Source organism: Salmo salar, chromosome ssa12, assembly GCF_905237065.1.
Source record: "Salmo salar chromosome ssa12, Ssal_v3.1, whole genome shotgun sequence".
In the NCBI taxonomy this organism is placed as follows: domain Eukaryota; kingdom Metazoa; phylum Chordata; class Actinopteri; order Salmoniformes; family Salmonidae; genus Salmo; species Salmo salar.
This window is the reverse complement of record NC_059453.1, coordinates 81,929,600-81,948,410: the sequence shown is the minus strand read 5'-3', so window position 1 is coordinate 81,948,410 and position 18,811 is coordinate 81,929,600. Positions and strand designations below refer to the sequence as shown.

The window sequence follows — 18,811 nt, the reverse complement described above, 5'->3', positions numbered from 1 at the left end:
CATTCTCTGAATATAATGTCCTGTAGAAAACACGTTCATAAACGCTGTAGTGTCTAAACAAATGGATGGGCTGGTGTTGTAGCTACCTGTCCTGACGGCCTGCCAGCCGATGGAGAAGGGGGTCCTGGCCTGGATGGTGTATGTGGTGACAGGGCTGTGGTTGTCTGGCCCAGACCCCCAGGAAAGCTGGGCACTGGAGTCAGTGATCTCCCCCACCATGAGGCCCTCTGGGGCACCGGGTGGTCCTGACAGAACAGGGAGACAACCACTGTCAAAGAGCTCTATTGTGTCAGACAAAAAAGGATGGCAGGGTTAAACCAGTTTCATGCAAGGCAGTCAAAAGAGAAAGACATTTAATATATTTCACCCAGCGGAGCTAAAGATCCTTCAATTGATGAGGGGAAATACAAAATTACTCAAAAAGGAAGGAGAAGTGGAAAATTAATGTATTGATTTAGAGATGATCCTGTAGTCATTATTTAACACTGAATGAATGTCACCGAGAATAGTTGGCTGAAGTAAAGAGAATGAATAGAGTGTGATAATATCTGAGGTTTTCTAATACCTCTTTAGATGATTGCTACAGCATGTCAGAAATACAAAGTAGCATCACAGTGAGGAAATGCGTGCGTACCTCTGACAATGAGGTCGGCTGCTGCTGAGACACTGTCCACCACGGTGTGAACCATGCACACATACTTCCCAGAATGCTTTAGCTGAATATTCCTGACCATCAGATCACCAGCTGATTCCTGATGACAATAGAACAGGAAAAAGTGTAATTTCACAACAATACTAGTAATTCCAAATACAGTGATTCAATAACAATTTTTCATGTTGAGTACCAATAATCATTCTGATAACGTTTCAACTCTCTGTACGCTATGGCAGTAGCAGGAAGAACTAGGCCAGGCTAGGTCTTTAGAGAGAGAAAAGAGTAGGTAGGAACACTGGAGTGACACTGGTTCTAACACTATTGTTAAACAAACAACTTCCTGAACTTTAAGAGCTCTGCTAAATTATGCTGACAGTGAAAATGTCAGTGTTATACAGGCCATTTTAGTGCAGGGTCTTTGTGTGCACAGCAGACCAGAGGATACATCCTGTAATCAGACAGATTTGTGCTCTCTGATTCAGAGGGGTTGGGTTAAATGTGGAAGAAACATTTCAGTTGAATGCATTCAGCTGTACAACTGACTAGGTAGCCCCCTTTCCATTTCCCTTTCCTTGTTCACAGGAGTATTTTTTTATTTTGTATTTTACCTTTATTTAACTAGGCAAGTCAATTAAGAACAAATTCTTATTTTCAATGACGGCCTAGGAACAGTGGGTTAACTGCCTTGTTCAGGGGCAGAACGACAGATTTTTACCTTGTCAGCCCAGGGACTTGATCTTGCAACCTTTCGGTTAATAGTCCAACACTCTAACCACTAGGCTACCTGCCGAGTATCATGTGGACAAACACACCTGATTCAACTTGTCAACTAATCATCAAACCCTCAATGAGCTGAGTGAGGTGTGTTTGCCCAGGGCTACAACAACGTGTACAGTTGGGGGTACTGGAGGACCAGGGTCGGGAAACATTGATATACAGTGCCTTTGGAAAGTACTCAGACCCCTTGACTTTTTTCACATTTTGTTACGCTACAGCCTCATTCTAAAATTGATTAAATAAAACCATTTCCTCATCAATCTACACACAATACCCCATAATGACGAAGCGAAAACAGGTTCATAATTTGTTGCAAATGTATTAAAAACAAAAAAACAGTAATACCTTATTTACATAAGTATTTAGACCCTTTGCTATGAGTCTCAAAAATGAGCTCAGGTGCATCCTGTTTCCATTGATCATCCTTGAGATGTTTCTACAATGTTTGGAGTCCACCTGTGGTATATTCAATTGATTGGACATGATTTGGAAAGGCACACACCTGTCTATATAAGGTCCCACAGTTGACAGTGCTTGTCAGAGCAAAAACCAAGCCATAAGGTCGAAGGAATTGTCCGTAGAGCTCAGAGACAGGATTGTGTCAAGGCACAGATCTGGGGAAGGGTACCAAAACATTTCTGCAGCATTGAAGGTCCCCAAGAACACAGTGGCCTCCATCATTCTTAAATGGAAGAAGTTTGGAACCAGCAAGACTCTTCCTAGAACTGTCTGCCTGGCCAAACTGAGCAATCGGGGGAGAAGGGCCTTGGTCAGGGAAGTGACCAAGAACCTAATGGTCACTCTGACAAAGCTCTAGAGTTCCTCTGTGGAGATGGGAGAACCTTCCAGATGAACAACCATCTCTGCAGGACTCTACCAATCAGGCCTTTATAGTACAGTAGACAGACGGAAGCAACTCCTCAGTAAAAGGCGAATGACAGCTCACTTGGAGTTTGCCAAAAGCACCTAAAGACTATCAGACCATGAAAAACAAGATTCTCTGGTCTGATGATTGAACTCTGTGGCCTGAATGCCAAGCATCACATCTGGAGGAAACCTGGCACCATCCCTACGGTGAAGCATGCTGTGGGGATGTTTTTCAGCGGCAGGGAAAACTAGTCAGGATCGAGGCAAAGATGAACGGAGCAATGTACAGAGAGATCCTTGATGAAAACCTGCTCCAGAGTGCTCAGTACCTCAGACTGGGGCGAAGGTTCACCTTCCAACAGGACAACGGCCCTAAGCACACAGCCAAGAAAACACAGGAGTGGCTTCGGGACAAGTCTCTGAAAGTCCTTGAGTGGCCCAGCCAAAGCCCGGACTTGAACCTGATCGAACATCTCTGGAGAGACCTGAGAATAGCCGTGCAGCAACGCTCCCTATCCAACCCGACAGAGCTTAAGAGGATCCGCAGAGAAGAATGGGAGAAACTCCCCAAACAGATGTGTGCCAAGCTTGTAGCGTCATACCCAAGTAGACTTGAGGCTGTAATGGCTGCCAAAGGTGCTTCAACAAAGTACTGAGTAAAGGGTCTGAATACTTAAGTAAATGTCGGGTTGGATGGGGAGCGTTGCTGCACAGCTATTTTCAGGTCTCTCCAGAGATGTTCAATTGGGTTCAAGTCCCGGCTGTAATATTCCTATTAGCAAAATAAATTAAAAATACATTTTTGTTTTGTCATTATTGTGTGTAGATTGATATGGGGAAAAATTCAAGGAGTCTGAATACTTTCTGAAGGCAGTGTAGGTACATACCCCTCCTATCATCTCAAAGTGGTCCTGTTTGTTAAAATCAATGAGTTTGCCATTGAAGAACCACTTAAAGGTGGGATCCAGGGAGGAGTCTCGGGACACTTCACATGGCAACACGATGCTCTGTCCCACAGTGGCATCCACACTCAGCGGTGGAACCGTTATCTTGGTTGGCTCTGTTTGACAACACAGAAAAACAAACACACAGGATCATGTGTTACTGGAGCCGTGCTGGCCTGCTGCTGGAAAAATGTCTTGTTCATGTTGACAAGATGTTTTAAATGAAATGCTTATTCCTTTCAATCCAATTAACATGTTTGGAGAAAAAAAAAATGTTTTATTGATATAGTCTTGAGACTGAATAATTCAACATAATGCAATGATGGTGTCAAATTAATACTCCATGTACAACCATCAGTTATTAAAACAGTCAAATCAACAAATTTAAACAGCAGCTCCTTTTTTTAAATCAACATGAAATGTCTGACTTGGGCAGAACATAACATCTCTCTCCTCACTACTCTAGATGCCAGGGATTTTCTCCCCGCTGCTGTGTGACCAATAACTCACAGCTGACAAAACCAAGGATGATGAGTTATGTTTCTGTCAAACCAGCAGGAACATAAAACAACTATATATTTCATTATCAATTTCATGCTTGGCTTAGTATTTCCCCCCTCTAAACACAGGTTTAAACCATCTGCTTAAAAGGTAGTGAAACCTGTGTCCGGAAAAGTACCTTTCACCACCAGAGTACCAGTACTGCTTGATGTCCCAAAGGGGTTCCTGGCCACACAGGTGTACCTCCCTCCGTCTGATTTGCTGATGTTGGTGATACGGAGAGTTCCATCCTCCATAATAGTCCGTCTGACAAAAATGAAGGAACAGACAACTGTTGTCATCAGGATCAATAATGATTTGATAGCACTGACTGGGTTATATAGGGATTCTAAATGATGATTAGCATACAAATACATCAACACTTGTGGCTTCATCTTGATTATAGACTGGGTGGTTCGAGACCCTGAATCCTGCTTGGCTGAAAGCTGTGGAATATCAGACCCTATACCATGGTTATGACAAAACATTGATTTTTACTGCTCTAATTACGTTGGTAACTAGTTTATAATAGCAATAAGGCACCTCAAGGGTTTGTGATATATGGCCAATATACAAGAGTTGCGTCGTGCCTATGAACAGTCATTAGCCGTGGTATATTGGCCATATACCACATCCCCTCGGGCCTTATTGCTTAAATAGCCTACATCCATGTTATAGTTTGAATGACAAGTATTTCATGAATTAAAAACTGAATTGTCTGGAAGACTGAATTCTCTACAAGCACATTTGCACATTTCAGAACAGAGCAATTATCTTAGTTGAAGCAGAACAGATTTGCTGTTGGGTCGACATGCTATTGAAAGCACAAAAGATTAAATGTGCATTTTAATAGAATACACAGTGGGACACTAAGGCCAATGAGGACAGGGGAAGGAGAAGAGAGCAGAACAACAGAGAGAAATGATTCACTCCGAATTGGAATCTTTACCTGCGGCCTTGTAATTATACAACGTGTGAGATCCTATCGACACACTAAAAGCCATTTCCAAAAGGTAATGAAAGCAGATATGACTAAAGAGCCATCTCACTTGTAGCTGGCTGTCTGGACACAGTGAGATACCGAGGAAACTCTAGCAACAATTTTGAAAAAGGCACATTACTGAAATACTAATCAGGGACGACTACATGCAGTTGAAGTCGGAAAGTATACTCAAAGGATACTGTATACTCATTTAGACTTGTACAATACTGTACAGTTCTGAGGTGCAAAGCAACAGTCAAAGGAACAGTTGAAGTCGGAAGTTTACATACACCTTAGCCAAATACATTGAAACTCAGTTTTTCACAATTCCTGACATTTAATCCTAGTAAAAATTCCATGTTTTAGGTCAGATAGGATCACCATTTTATTTTAAGAATGTGAAATGTCAGAATAAGAGTAGAGAGAATGATTTATTTCAGCTTTTATTTCTTTCATCACATTCCCAGTGGGTCAGAAGTTTACATACACTCAATTAGTATTTGGTAGCATTGCGTTTAAATTGTTTAACTTGGGTCAAATGTTTCAGGTAGCCTTCCACAAGCTTCCCACAATAGGTTGGTTGAATTTTGTCCCATTCCTCCTGACAGAGCTGGTGTAACTGAGTCAGGTTTGTAGGCCTCCTTGCTCGCACACGCTTTTTCAGTTCTGCCCACACATTTTCTACAGGATCGAGGTCAGGGCTTTGTCATGGCCACTCCAATACCTTGACTGTTGTCGTCCTTAAGCCATTTTGCCACAACTTTGGAAGTATGCTTGGAGTCATTGTCCATTTGGAAGACCCATTTGCAACCAAGCTTACCTTCCTGACTGATGTCTTGAGATATTGCTTCAATATATCCACATAATTTTCCTCCCTCATGATGCCATCTATTTTGTGAAGTGCACTAGTCCCTCCTGCAGCAAAGCACTCCCACAACATGATGCTGCCACCCCCGTGCTTCATGGTTGGGATGGTGTTCTTCGGCTAACATAACGATGGTCATTATGGCCAAACAGTTCTATTTTGCAGTTGCAAACCGTAGTCTGGCTTTTATGGCGGTTTTGGAGCAGTGGCTTCTTCCTTGCTGAGCGGCCTTTCAGGTTATGTCGATATAGGACTCGTTTTACTGTGGATATAGATACTTTTGTACCCGTTTCCTCCAGCAAGGTCCTTTGCTGTTGTACTGCGATTGATTTGCACTTTTCGCACCAAAGTACGTTCATCTCTAGGAGACAGAACGCGTCTCCATCCTGAGCGGTATGACGGTTGCGTGGTCCCATGGTGTTTATACTTGCGTACTATTGTTTGTACAGATGAACGTGGTACCTTCAGGCGTTTGGAAATTGCTCCCAAGGATGAACCAGACTTGTGGAGGGCTGATTTCTTTTGATTTTCCCATGATATCAAACAAAGAGGCACTGAGTTTGAAGGTAGGCCTTGAAATACAACACAGGTACACCTCCAATTGACTCTAAGAAGCTATCAGAAGCTTCTAAAGCCACGACATCATTTTCTGGAATTTTCAAAGCTGTTTAAAGGCACAGTCAACTTAGTGTATGTAAACTTCTGACCCACTGGAATTGTGATACAGTGAATTATAAGTGAAATAATCTGTCTGTAAACAATTGTTGGAAAAACAACTTGTGTCACGCACAAATGAGATGTCTTAACCGACTTACCAAAACTATAGTTTGTTAACAAGAAATATGTGGAGTGGTTGAAAAATTAATTTTAATGAGTCCAGCCTAAGGTTATGTAAACTTCGGACATCAATTGTTTATTTGCAATATTTTCACCATTGTTTGTAAAACTTCCACATCACAATCTAGATTAAAAAGTGGTTTACTTTATACAACATAACAAAAGTAACCAAAAGTAACCTCATAACAATTCATTGTTTGCCAAATTCCACAAACATTGGGTTTTTAATGCTTGTACTTTATTTTAAAATATAACAAAATGTAACAAATGTAAACATACATAAACAATGCTATGAACTCCTAGCTATCGTGACACTCTGTTTCAGCAAATCAAAAACAAAAGCTGTGAACTGCAAGCTCAGAAATCAAACAATTTCACTGCAGCTCTTAAAAATATGTATTCACTCAGGCTGAGCTGAGACCATGTCTGACATAGGGTGCTTTGGGCAGATTTATTGACAAAAATATCAAACATTGAATGATGGAGGCGTGCTGAAAACATGGCCTGAGGAGCAATGAGCTGCAAAACAAATAAAAACGTAAAGAACTATCTGCTTTAAGAAAGAAACGCTGTTCCACGCTGTGCATTTTCTATTCTCATCCAGACGCACAGCCTGCATAATCACTTCTTTCTCTTTTTCCCCATGACCGCCAAAGGAATATGATAACTAATCAATCGCTCTGCTCACATGTTGAGGCACGTCCACTGAGTTACGGAAAGACTATGGAAATGTGGCGGCACATATCGACTCAGGCCACAGCCCAAAAGCAGCAGTATCACAAAGGCTCCTGTTCACACTCCATCCGACTCAACTGCACTACCCCAATTAAAGATGCAGAATTAGAGGGCGTGTGGGAGGAGTACACTAAACATTATGCTGCTGGTGAGCGCTCTCTAATTTAAGGGGCTTCAATTGCATGGGAAACATATGTTTCCATTACCAAAGCAAGTGAAATAGATAAATGAACAAAAGTGAAATAAACAATACAATATTAACAGTAAACATTAGACAAAAGTTCCAAAAGAAAAGACATTTCAAATGTCATTATGTCTATATACAGTGTTGTAATGATGTGCAAATAGTTAAAGTACAAAGTACAAAATGGAACATAAATATAGGTTGTATTTACAAATGGTGTTTGTTCTTCACGGGTTGCCCTTTTCTTGTGGCAATAGGTCACAAATATTTCTGCTGTGATTGCAAACTGTGGTATTTCCCAAATAGATATGTGAGTTTATCAAAATTGGATTTGTTTTCAAATTCTTTGTGGGTCTGTGTAATCTCAGGGAAATATGTCTCTCTAATATGGTCACACATTTGGCAGAAGGTTAGGAAGTGCAGCTCAGTTTCCACCTAATTTTGTGGGCAGCGTGCACATAGCCTCTTCTATTGAGAGCCAGGTCTGCCTTCGGCAGCCTTTCTCAATAGCAAGACTATGCTGCTCACTGAATCTGTACATACAGTGAGGGAAAAAAGTATTTGATCCCCTGCTGATTTTGTACGTTTGCCCACTGACAAAGAAATGATCAGTCTATAATTTTAATAGTAGGTTTATTTGAACAGTGAGAGACAGAATAACAACAAGAAAAACGCATGTCAAAAATGTTATAAAATGATTTGCATTTTAATGAGGGAAATAAGTATTTGACCCCCTCTCAATCAGAAAGATTTCTGGCTCCCAGGTGTCTTTTATACAGGTAACGAACTGAGATTAGGAGCACACTCTTAAAGGGAGTGCTCCTAATCTCAGTTTGTTACCTGTATTAAAGACACGTGTCCACAGAAGCAATCAATCAATCAGATTCCAAACTCTCCACCATGGCCAAGACCAAAGAGCTCTCCAAGGATGTCAGGGACAAGATTGTAGACCTACACAAGGCTGGAATGGGCTACAAGACCATCGCCAAGCAGCTTGGTGAGAAGGTGACAATAGTTGGTGGGATTATTCGCAAATGGAAGAAACACAAAAGAACTGTCCATCTCCCTCGGCCTGGGGCTCCATGCAAGATCTCACCTCGTGGAGTTGCAATGATCATGAGAACGGTGAGGAATCAGCCCAGAACTACACGGGAGGGTCTTGTCAATGATCTCAAGGCAGCTGGGACCATAGTCACCAAGAAAACAATTGGTAACACACCACGCCGTGAAGGACTGAAATCCTGCAGCGCCCGCAAAGTCCCTCTGCTCAAGAAAGCACATATACATGCCCGTCTGCAGTTTGCCAATGAACATCTGAATGATTCAGAGGACAACTGGGTGAAAGTGTTGTGGTCAGATGAGACCAAAATGGAGCTCTTTGGCATCAACTCAACTTGCCGTGTTTGGAGGAGGAGGAATGCTGCCTATGACCCCAAGAACACCATCCCCACCGTCAAACATGGAGGTGGAAACATTATGCTTTGGGGGTGTTTTTCTGCTAAGGGGACAGGACAACTTCACTGCATCAAAGGGAAGATAGACGGGGCCTTGTACCGTCCAATCTTGCGTGAGAACCTCCTTCCCTCAGCAGGGCATTGAAAATGGGTCGTGGATGGGTATTCCAGCATGACAATGACCCAAAACACACGGCCAAGGCAACAAAGGAGTGGCTCAAGAAGAAGCACAATAAGGTCCTGGAGTGGCCTAGCCAGACTCCTGACCTTAATCCCATAGAAAATCTATGGAGGGAGCTAAAGGTTCGAGTTGCCAAACGTCAGCCTCGAAACCTTAATGACTTGGAGAAGATCTGCAAAGAGGAGTGGGACAAAATCCCTCCTGAGATGTGTGCACACCTGGTGGCCCACTACAAGAAACGTCTGACCTCCGTGATTGCCAACAAAGGTTTTGCCACCAAGTACTAAGTCATGTTTTGCAGAGGTGTCAAATACTTATTTCCTTCATTAAAATGCAAATCATTTTATAACATTTTTGACATGCGTTTTTCTGGATTTTTTTGTTGTTATTCTGTCTCTCACTGTTCAAATAAACCTACCATTAAAATTATAGACTGATCATTTCTTTGTCAGTGGGCAAACGTACAAAATCAGTAGGGGATCAAATACTTTTTCCCTCACTGTAGTCAAAGACTTTCTTAATTTTGGGTCAGTCACAGTGGTCAGGTATTCTGCCACTGTGTACCCTCTGTTTAGGGCCAAATAGCATTCTTGTTTGCTCTGTTTTTTTGTAAATTCTTTCCAATGTGTCAAGTAATTCTATTTTTGTTTTCTCAAGATTTGGTTGCGTCTAATTGTGTTGCTGTCCTGGGGTTCTGTGGGGTCTGTGTTTGTGAACAGGGGGCTTAGGGGGCTCTTCTGCAGGTTCATTTCTCTGTAGGTGATGGCTTTGTTATGGAAGATTTGGGAATCACTTCCTTTTTGGTAGTTGTAGAATTTAACGGCTCTTTTCTGGATTTTGATAATTAACGGTTATCGGCCTAATTCTGCTCTGCATGCATTATTTGGTGTTTTACGTTGTACACAGAGGATATTTTCTGCATGCAGAATCTCAATTTGGTGTTTGTCCCATTTTGTGTTTGCCACCTTGGTTGGTGAGCAGAATCCAGACCTCACAACCATAAAGGGCAATGGATTCTATAACTGATTCAAGTATTTTTAGCCAGATCCTAATTGGTACGTCGAATTTTATGTTCCTTTTGATGGCATAGAAGGCCCTTCTTGCCTGGTCTCTCAGATCGTTCACAGCTTTGTGGAAGTTACCTGTGGCGCTGATGTTTAGGCTGAGTAATGTAAAGTATAGTGGCAAGAAAAAGTATGTGAACCCTTTGGAAATAACTGGATTTCTGCATAATTTGGTCATGAAATTTGATCTGATTTTCATTTAGGTCACAACAATAGACAAACAAAGTCTGCTTAAAATAACACCACACACATTTTACGTTTTCATGTCTTTATTGAACACACCGTGTAAACATTCACAGTGCAGGGTGGGAAAAGTACATGAACCCTTGGATTTAATAACCTCAACCAAATGTTTTCTGTAGTTGCGGATCAGACCTGCACAACGGCCAGGAGGAATTTTGGACCATTCCTCTTTATACAACTGTTTCAGTTCAGCAATATTCTTGGGATGTCTGGTGTGAACTGTTCTCTTGAGGTCATGCCACAGCATCTCAATTGGGTTGAGGTCTGGACTCTGACTGGGCCACTCCAGAAGGCATATTTGCTTCTGTTGAAGCCATTCTGTTGTTGATTTACTTCTGTGTTTTGGGTAGTTGTCCTGTTGCATCACCCAACTTCTGTTGAGCTTCAAGTGGCAGACATATAGCCTAACATTCTCCTGCAAAATGTCTTGATCAACTTGGGAATTCATTTTTCCGTCGATGATAGCAAGCTGTCCAGGCCCCGAGGCAGCAAAGCAGCCCCAAACCATGATGCTCCCTCCACCATTCTTTACAGTTGGGATGAGGTTTTGATGTTGGTGTGCTGTGCCTTCTTTTCTCCACACATAGTGTTGTGTGTTCCTTCCAAACAACTCAACTGTAGTTTCATCTGTCCACAGAATATTTTGCCAGTAGCGCTGTGGAACATCCAGGTGCACTGTTTCAAACTTCAGACGTGCAGCAAAGTTTTTTGTGGACTGCAGTAGCAACAGTGCTGAACTTCCTCCATTTATAGACAATGTCTTATCGTGGACTGATGAACATCAAGGCTTTTAGAGATACTTTTGTAACCCTTTCCAGCATAATGCAAGTCAACAATTGTCTTCTGAGATCTTTTGTTCGAGGCATGGTTCACAACAGGAAATGCTTCTTGTGAATAGCAAAATCTAATTTTGTGAGTGTTTTTTATAGGGCAAGGCAGCGCTAACCGACATCTCCAATCTCGTTTCATTAATTGGACTCCAGGTTAGCTGACTCCTGACTCCAATTAGCTTTTGGAGAAGTCATTAGCCTAGGGGTTCACATACTTTTTCCAACCTACACTGTGAATGTTTAAATGATCTATTCAATATAGACAAGAAAAATACAATACTTTGTGTGTTATTAGTTTTAAGCACACTATGTTTGTCTATTGTTGTGACTTAGATGAAGATCAGATCAAATTTGATGACCAATTTATGCAGAAATCCAGGTAATTCCAAAGGGTTCACATAGTTTGTTTTTGCTCTCTCTCACGGACACAGAGAGACAGAGAGAGAGAGAGAGGGCGGTAGTATACTGGATATGTTATTCTCCAGCTCTTGGTCCACAGCATGCTCTTGGCAGAGTCTTTCTCTCAGAGGACTGCAGTACAGTAATTCACTATAGTTTAGTGTAGCTGCAGCAGGGTTATGCAGCAGTTCCACTGTCCCCACAGACCTTCTGTGCTAAGACTAGTACCTCAACTGAACTTGTCTGCTGTGAAGCTGTGAGGCTGTGAGGCTTGCATGAGAGGTTACAAGGAATCATTTATAGCCATGGCTGAATACAAGCTTGAAAGACCAAGGTCATCATAATGAACATGAAAGTCCCTACCATAACTGTGAAGGTGTTGTATAGAACATCCCTGAATTCAGAGATATACAGACCGCTGGCAAGGTCCTGGACATCTCTATTGAACTAAAAGCAAAAGAGAGAATGTTAGCAAAAAGCCCCCTCACCACATCATCGTCCCCTTGATTAGAGACATAAACAGCGTTGAGCCCAAGAGACTAGCAAGTTCCCAGGTGAAGGGCCCTTATACACGAGCCATCAATGGCATGAGCAGCGATGGGTACTGTTATTGGGTCATTCCACCAATTTGGTGCCTTTTGAGAAAAATACTATAGTAAGTGCCTATTAAGTGCCAAATAAAGTAACAGGGTTGATCGTAACAGGGTTGACGATTTCTTCCAAAATCAGCCATAAATTCCCCTGTGACAGGGGGATGGAAGATTGTTGTGTGCAACAGGGAGATGCAATTGAATGCAAGCTTGACCAAAAATGCAATTGTAAAACATTTCTAGCTGTCTATATATGGGCAACAGGGTTGATGTTGTGTTATGCTCGACACGCTCAGTTTTCCACCACAAAACACCAGAAAATGGCAAAGAAATTGTAGAACCAGCTCACCTGCATTTACTCAATGACTGTTCAATGTTTCTTAAACAAAACAATTTTAAATTAAAAAAGGAATAGTTTAAACATATTAAAACGAGAGTTCAGTTCACGTAACAGGGTTGACCTTAAAATGAGGGACAGACATAAATGAATCACTATTTATTTAATGTGATTTATCTTCAGAAATGACTTTTTAACTGGCTTTTAAAATTCAATATTGGTGCAAAATTTCTACCTAAAATACAAAAAGGCACTTAATTTCATGGAACGATCCTATTGCGACTGCGACTGTACCTCTTGCTGTCCTTCAGAAACTCTCCCCCTCTCCGCCAGGAAATGGAGGCCCTAGGGGACGCATGGGGACGGCACTCCATTATCACCTCCCCCCCTCTCTGGATCAGCATGGACTTCTTCACAAGACTCTTGGAGAAGTCGGGTGCAGAGGCTGCATGGGGAACAGAACAAACCCTGTTCAAACCATTCTGTTCTCTTTGACGAGGCAGTGGCACAGCAGCTAGCTACCGTATGTATGCATCAGCCAAACGCATCACAGTCAATTATAAAAATGTAATTTCATGAAAAACCACTGGCTGACTTTCTTTATCAAGTAATTATGTAAATGTGGCTAAAAACCATGGCTCAGCTGATATTCACTTTCTGTTAATTTCTACTGACAGCGTTCGTACATGTCTTGACCTTGCTGTGTCTCTGGCTTCAGCTTTTTAAAAGAAGACAAAACAAATACTTCAGACTAGAGTCATCCAGACATACTTACCTACAACCTTGAGTTCAGCGCTGGCATATATGGCTCCGTGTTCGTTCTCTGCCAGGCACTGGTACATCCCAGAGTCCAACAGGTTGATCCTGGATACGGCCAATCGTCCACCTTCTACAAGTATCCTGTCCTGGTAACAAGAGAGATACACCCTCAATAACACATCTCAGTATAGGATGTGTGACGTGTGATAAAACTCCAATTATAAACTGAGCGGTTCAAGCACTGAATGCTGATTGGCTGACAGCCGTGGTATAGCATGGCTATGACAAAACTTATTTTTAGTGCTAAAATTACATTGGTAGCCAGTTTATAATAGCCATAAGGCACTTCGGGGATTTGTGATATATCGCCGATATATCGCCAATATACCACGGCTAAGGGCTGTGTCCAGGCACCATATACCATACCTCCTCGGGCCGTGTTGCTTAAATATACAGTACCAGTCAAAAGTTTGGACACCGACTCACTCAAGGGTTTTCTTTATTTTGACCATTTTCTACATTGTAGAATAATAGTGAAGACATCAAAACTATGAAATGACACATATGAAATCATGTAGTAAGCAAAAAAGTGTTAAAGATTCTTCAAAGTAGCCACCCTTTGCCTTGACACACTCTTAGCATTCTCTCAACCAGCTTCACCTGGAATGCTTTTCCAATAGTCTTGAAGGAGTTCCACACATATGCTGAGCACGTGTTGGCTGCTTTTCCTTCATTCTGCAGTGCAACTCATCCCAAACAATCTAAATTGGGTTGAGGTCAGGTGATTGTGGTGGCCAGGGCCCAGACTCACAAAACAATTCTTACGCAAAAATTTAAAAAGCTGCTTAAGAAAAAAATAAGAAGTTCATAAGATAATTCGTAAGTGCAATTCCTCAACAATTTCTTAAGATTTAATGATTTTCTAACAAACTCCTCAAATATCTTCCTACGTATCTTCTTAAGATCTTTGTTGCTAGGCAACCAATTTAGCTAGCTATCTAGCTAGCAATGGCAATCATGGTAGCAAATTTCCAACTGAGATTACTATTCTAAAACATGTTCTTGGGTTTAAAATAATAAATACTGAAACTTTCAGATGAAGTTTATACGAATTAAACATGTTCAATTGCTTTCATGAGCTTTTTCTCTCACTGTCCTGAGTTTAAGACAAGGGTTTAGCTATCTTGGAATTTAAAGAACATTTCCAATAACTTAATTTTCAAGAATCTAATTTCTTCTTAACTTTTTGCTTAAGGAGAAAGATAAGAAATAACGCAAGAGAATTTACAATAACCTTTTGGAGGAATAGCAACTTAGCTTAACTTTCTTCTTAAGTTTATAGTTAAGAAGAAATGTCTTCTTAACTGCCATTTTTTCCTTAAGGTTTGTGAATCTGGCCCCAGTCATCTGATGCAGCACTCCATCACTCTCCTTGGTCAAATAGCCCGTACACAGCCTGGAGGTGTGTTTTGGGACAATGGCCTGTTGAAAAACAAATGATAGTCCCACTAAGCGTACACATGGAACACAGGGAACCACACATGCAGAGATCATATGTTCACCTACTCCGCATCTCACAAAGACACAGTGGTTGAAACAAAAATCTCAAATTTTAACTCAGACCGAGGGACAAATTTACACCGGTCTAATGTCCATTGCTCGTGTTTCTTGGCTCAAGCAAGTCTCTTCTTCTTATTGGTGTCCTTTAGTAGTGGTTTCTTTGCAGCAATTCAACCATGAAGGCCTGATTCATGCAGTCTTCTCTGAACAGTTGATGATGAGATGTGTCTGTTACGTGAACTCCATTAAGCATTTATTTGGGCTGCAATTTCTGAGGCTGTTGACCAATGAACTTATCCTCTGCAGCAGAGGTAACTCTGGGTCTACCTTTCCTGTGGCAGTTATCATGAGAGCCAGTTTCATCACAGCGCTTGAAAGTTCTTGAAATTTTCCTTAAAGTAATGATGGACTGTCGTTTCTCTTGTCTTATTTGAGCTTTTACCAAATAGGGCTCTCTTCTGTATACCACCCCTACCTTGTTACAACACCACTGATTGGCTGAAACGCATTAAGAATAAAATAAATTACACAAATTAATAATAAACACCTGTTAATTGAAATGCATTCCAGGTGACTACCTCATGATGCTGGTTGAGAGAATACCTAGAGTGCGCAAAGCTGTTATCAAGGCAAAGGTTGGCTACTTTGAAGAATCTCCCAACTCAAATCTATTTTGATTTGTTTAACACTCTTTTGGTTACTACATCATGTCTTCACTGTTACTCTACAATGTAGAAACTAGTAAAAATAAAGAAAAACCCTTGAATGAGTATAAGTGCCCAAACGTTTGAGTTTGACTGGTACTGCACACTGAGTATAGAAAACATTAACATAGAATGACCAGGTGAATGCTATGATCCTCTATCGATGTCACGTGTTAAATCCACTTCAATCAGTGTAGATGAAAGGGTGGAGACAGGTTAAAGAAGGATTTTTAAACAATTGAGAAAATGTAGACATGGATTGTGTATGTGTGCCTTTCAGAGGATGAATGGGCAAGACAATATTTAAGTGGCTTTGAATAGAGTATGGTAGCAGGTGCCAGGCGCACCAGTTTGTGTTAAGAACTACAACGCTGCTCGTTTTTTCACGCTCAAAAGTTTCCTGTGTGTATCAGTTTTTTATGCCCTGTAATATCTCTGATGATTGTAATATCTCTGATGATTGTGTGTGACCTTTACAGCAAACTTTGATGGGTAGACTTTTGAAATAAAAATTGGCTTAATGTTTGATCTCATGTCTTTGATCTGAGATAAAAAGGGGTCTTAAGATGTTTAGACTAGTTCTTAATGGGATTGCACAATTACACATTCAAATTCTGTAGTCGTTCTCACCTCCAACACCAGGGGCTCCCCATTCTTCAGCCATCTGTACACGGGTTTAGGTTTACCGCTCGCCCTACACTCCCACTGAAGATTAGCCTCGATAGCCATATGAGCATCTTTTAACGTCTGGACCCAGTGCAGATGTTCAACATCTGGAGAATAAATATCACAATTTAGTTTCAAAATGTCAGCATCTATATTGACAGTTCTAATGCAAAACTGGTCTTTATTGGCCTAAATCCTTCAAAAATGAATGGCACAAAGAATAGCTGTATGGTAGAGCTGAAAGCTGCCCTAAGCTTGGGATGCAATTTGAATTCTTCTCTAAGGACCAACTGGGTTGTGGCAGTGTTCAAGTTGGCAAGACAACGACTTAGCCTCTTCAGAATGACTAAACATAAAGGTTAATTGGTACACATTAATTCCAGATTATCCTGTCTTTATAATGCTGTTTCATAGAGTGAGCAAAAGGTTTTCCAGGCCTGACTTATGACCATAATTTATCCATAATTTATGGACCAGATATTTTAATTAGACTTGCTTAGCTAAACATTGACAAAGGACTGATAAAATCATTAGCATTCAAACAATGTGTTAGTTATATTTCAGGTTAAGAATTTAAAGTTGAAAACAACTTATTGCTTTTAATTGATTTATTATTATATTAAGAAGCAGCTACAGGGATGGGAAATAAAGTGAAAGGTCCAGAAATGTAATTCTGATTCCCATGTAAAATAGAATTTTGAGTGACTAAAATATCCCCATAGTATTTGTTTTGTTTAGAAATGATCAATATTTGAGATTCATTTTTTCTCTCTCATGGCTAACTACCAGGAAGTTTGAAAAGACAGACAGGCTGAGTGGGCAGGGAGCTTATATTCATGATTTCTCCTTGAGGACGACAGCTCTTCGAAACGCCTATATCAAGCAACTTGGATGCAGTGTTGCAGCAAAATAATCTCAAACTAATTTGGTGATACACAAAGCAAGTCAAACAACATCGAAATTGCATCAATGATGTCAAAAATGTTTTATACATCTCCCTTTTGTCTCTTGTGATGTGGTTTACGGCAGCACTGATGGATGTGTTGACTTGAAAACTGAGTCAGAGTTTTGAACTACCCTCCCCCCATTTGTTTCATGCTGGCTGAAGACCTAGCTAGCCAGTAACTCGCTAACACCAGCCACAGACAAAAGGGGACACATCATTGTCATAGATGAATAGGGTAAACTTTGAATTAGATTTGCTGACACCCTACGGTCAAATTTTGACATCAGTAGAGTAGCTATCTAGCTATATATAACCACGCTCCTCTGTAAACACGCCTTCTCCGATGTTCGTTACAAGGCGGTACTTATTTAAATTAGGTACGAGAATATCATCTTACCATTGCTGTATTAAAATGAGAGGGTTAAGGTGATGTTACCGTATCCCCTTAATAATCCCTCCTGAATCCAAGTGTTTGACAGGGGGGTGGGGTCCAGTAACTTTATGATCAAACTTTATCAATGTAGAAGCAAAAGTCATTTTTCATACTTTGGTCATCATACTTTGATCTGGTTTCATCCAAATATCATCTAATTTCATGAAAAACATGATTTGGACTGTTCATTACCTTCTGTACAGTTCAATTCATTATCACATATCACAAAAGCAACATACAACTGTTAATTTATATACATTGTGAGCGATCATACTCTGGAATATGAGTTGCCCTTTGGCGATGTTTTTTCCTCTGGAGTTCTCTGCAACACACTCATATGCACCAGCATCCTCCGGTCTGAAATATGGTATTTCCAGGACCCCGTTGGAATGGTTGATTTTCATCTTGCCAGGGAGGGGATTCCCATCTGTTCTCCTCCATGTGATGGCAGGCACTGGGCTGGAGAGGTCAGGTAGTAAAGGTCACCACAGCCACATGCTTGATACTGACACTTAGTATTAAGACATTAGCTGCCAGACATAGATACAGTGCCTAGTGAAAGTCTACACACCACTTGCACAGTCTTCACATTTTGCTGCTTTACAGTCAAATCTAAAAAGGGATTATATTAGATGTTGTCCCTACAGATCTATACAACCTATTCCACATTTTCAAAGTGAAAGAAAGATATAGAACATTTTCCAAATTAATAATAATTAAAATAATTAAAATATATTGATGTCTTCACACCCCAGAGTTAATACTTGGTGGAGACACCTTTGGCAGCTGTGAATCATTTGAAATAATATTCTACTTTCACAACTCTTAGGGGAATATACTGCATGTCCATTGTTTTTGTAAAAATTGCTCATGTTCAGTACATTTGGTTGGGAATCATTGATAGACAGCAATATTAAAATTGTGTCTCTGATTTTCAAGCAGATTTAAATCAGGACTGAGACTAGACCACTCAGAAACACTCAACACCTGATGCTCCCTGTCACCAGCAGGGACTGGGGAATTTGTTAGGATCAAAATAAATATGTAAGCAGCAAAGCCCTGGTAAAACTGTTGAGGAAAACCTGCCACAGTCTTTTGAAAACATAACCCTGGGATAGAGTTGTATTTTTCTGTGGGCCAATTACACAAATTGTAATGCCAAAAACACACCAGAATGGCTTTCTAAGAGGTGTTGAGTGTTCCTGAATGGTCCAGTCTCTGTCCTGACTTATATCTGCTTATTAAGAAATCACCGACAA

At 40.8% G+C, this 18,811-nt stretch overlaps 1 protein-coding gene across 1 annotated transcript in view; it reads right to left on the bottom strand.

The window, feature by feature from the left end:
* The window catches only part of LOC106565728 (contactin-4), a 114,539-nt gene that overhangs the window by 6,919 nt on the left and 88,809 nt on the right, over positions 1–18,811 (bottom strand). Inside the window, exons 8-15 of the mRNA XM_045691840.1 lie at positions 17,827–18,011; positions 16,138–16,280; positions 13,260–13,389; positions 12,779–12,929; positions 3,923–4,050; positions 3,187–3,359; positions 635–752; positions 87–245 (exon numbers count right to left, since the gene is read on the bottom strand). Coding sequence (XP_045547796.1) covers positions 87–245; positions 635–752; positions 3,187–3,359; positions 3,923–4,050; positions 12,779–12,929; positions 13,260–13,389; positions 16,138–16,280; positions 17,827–18,011 — 1,187 coding nt within the window. The remainder of the gene's footprint in view (positions 1–86; positions 246–634; positions 753–3,186; positions 3,360–3,922; positions 4,051–12,778; positions 12,930–13,259; positions 13,390–16,137; positions 16,281–17,826; positions 18,012–18,811) is intronic.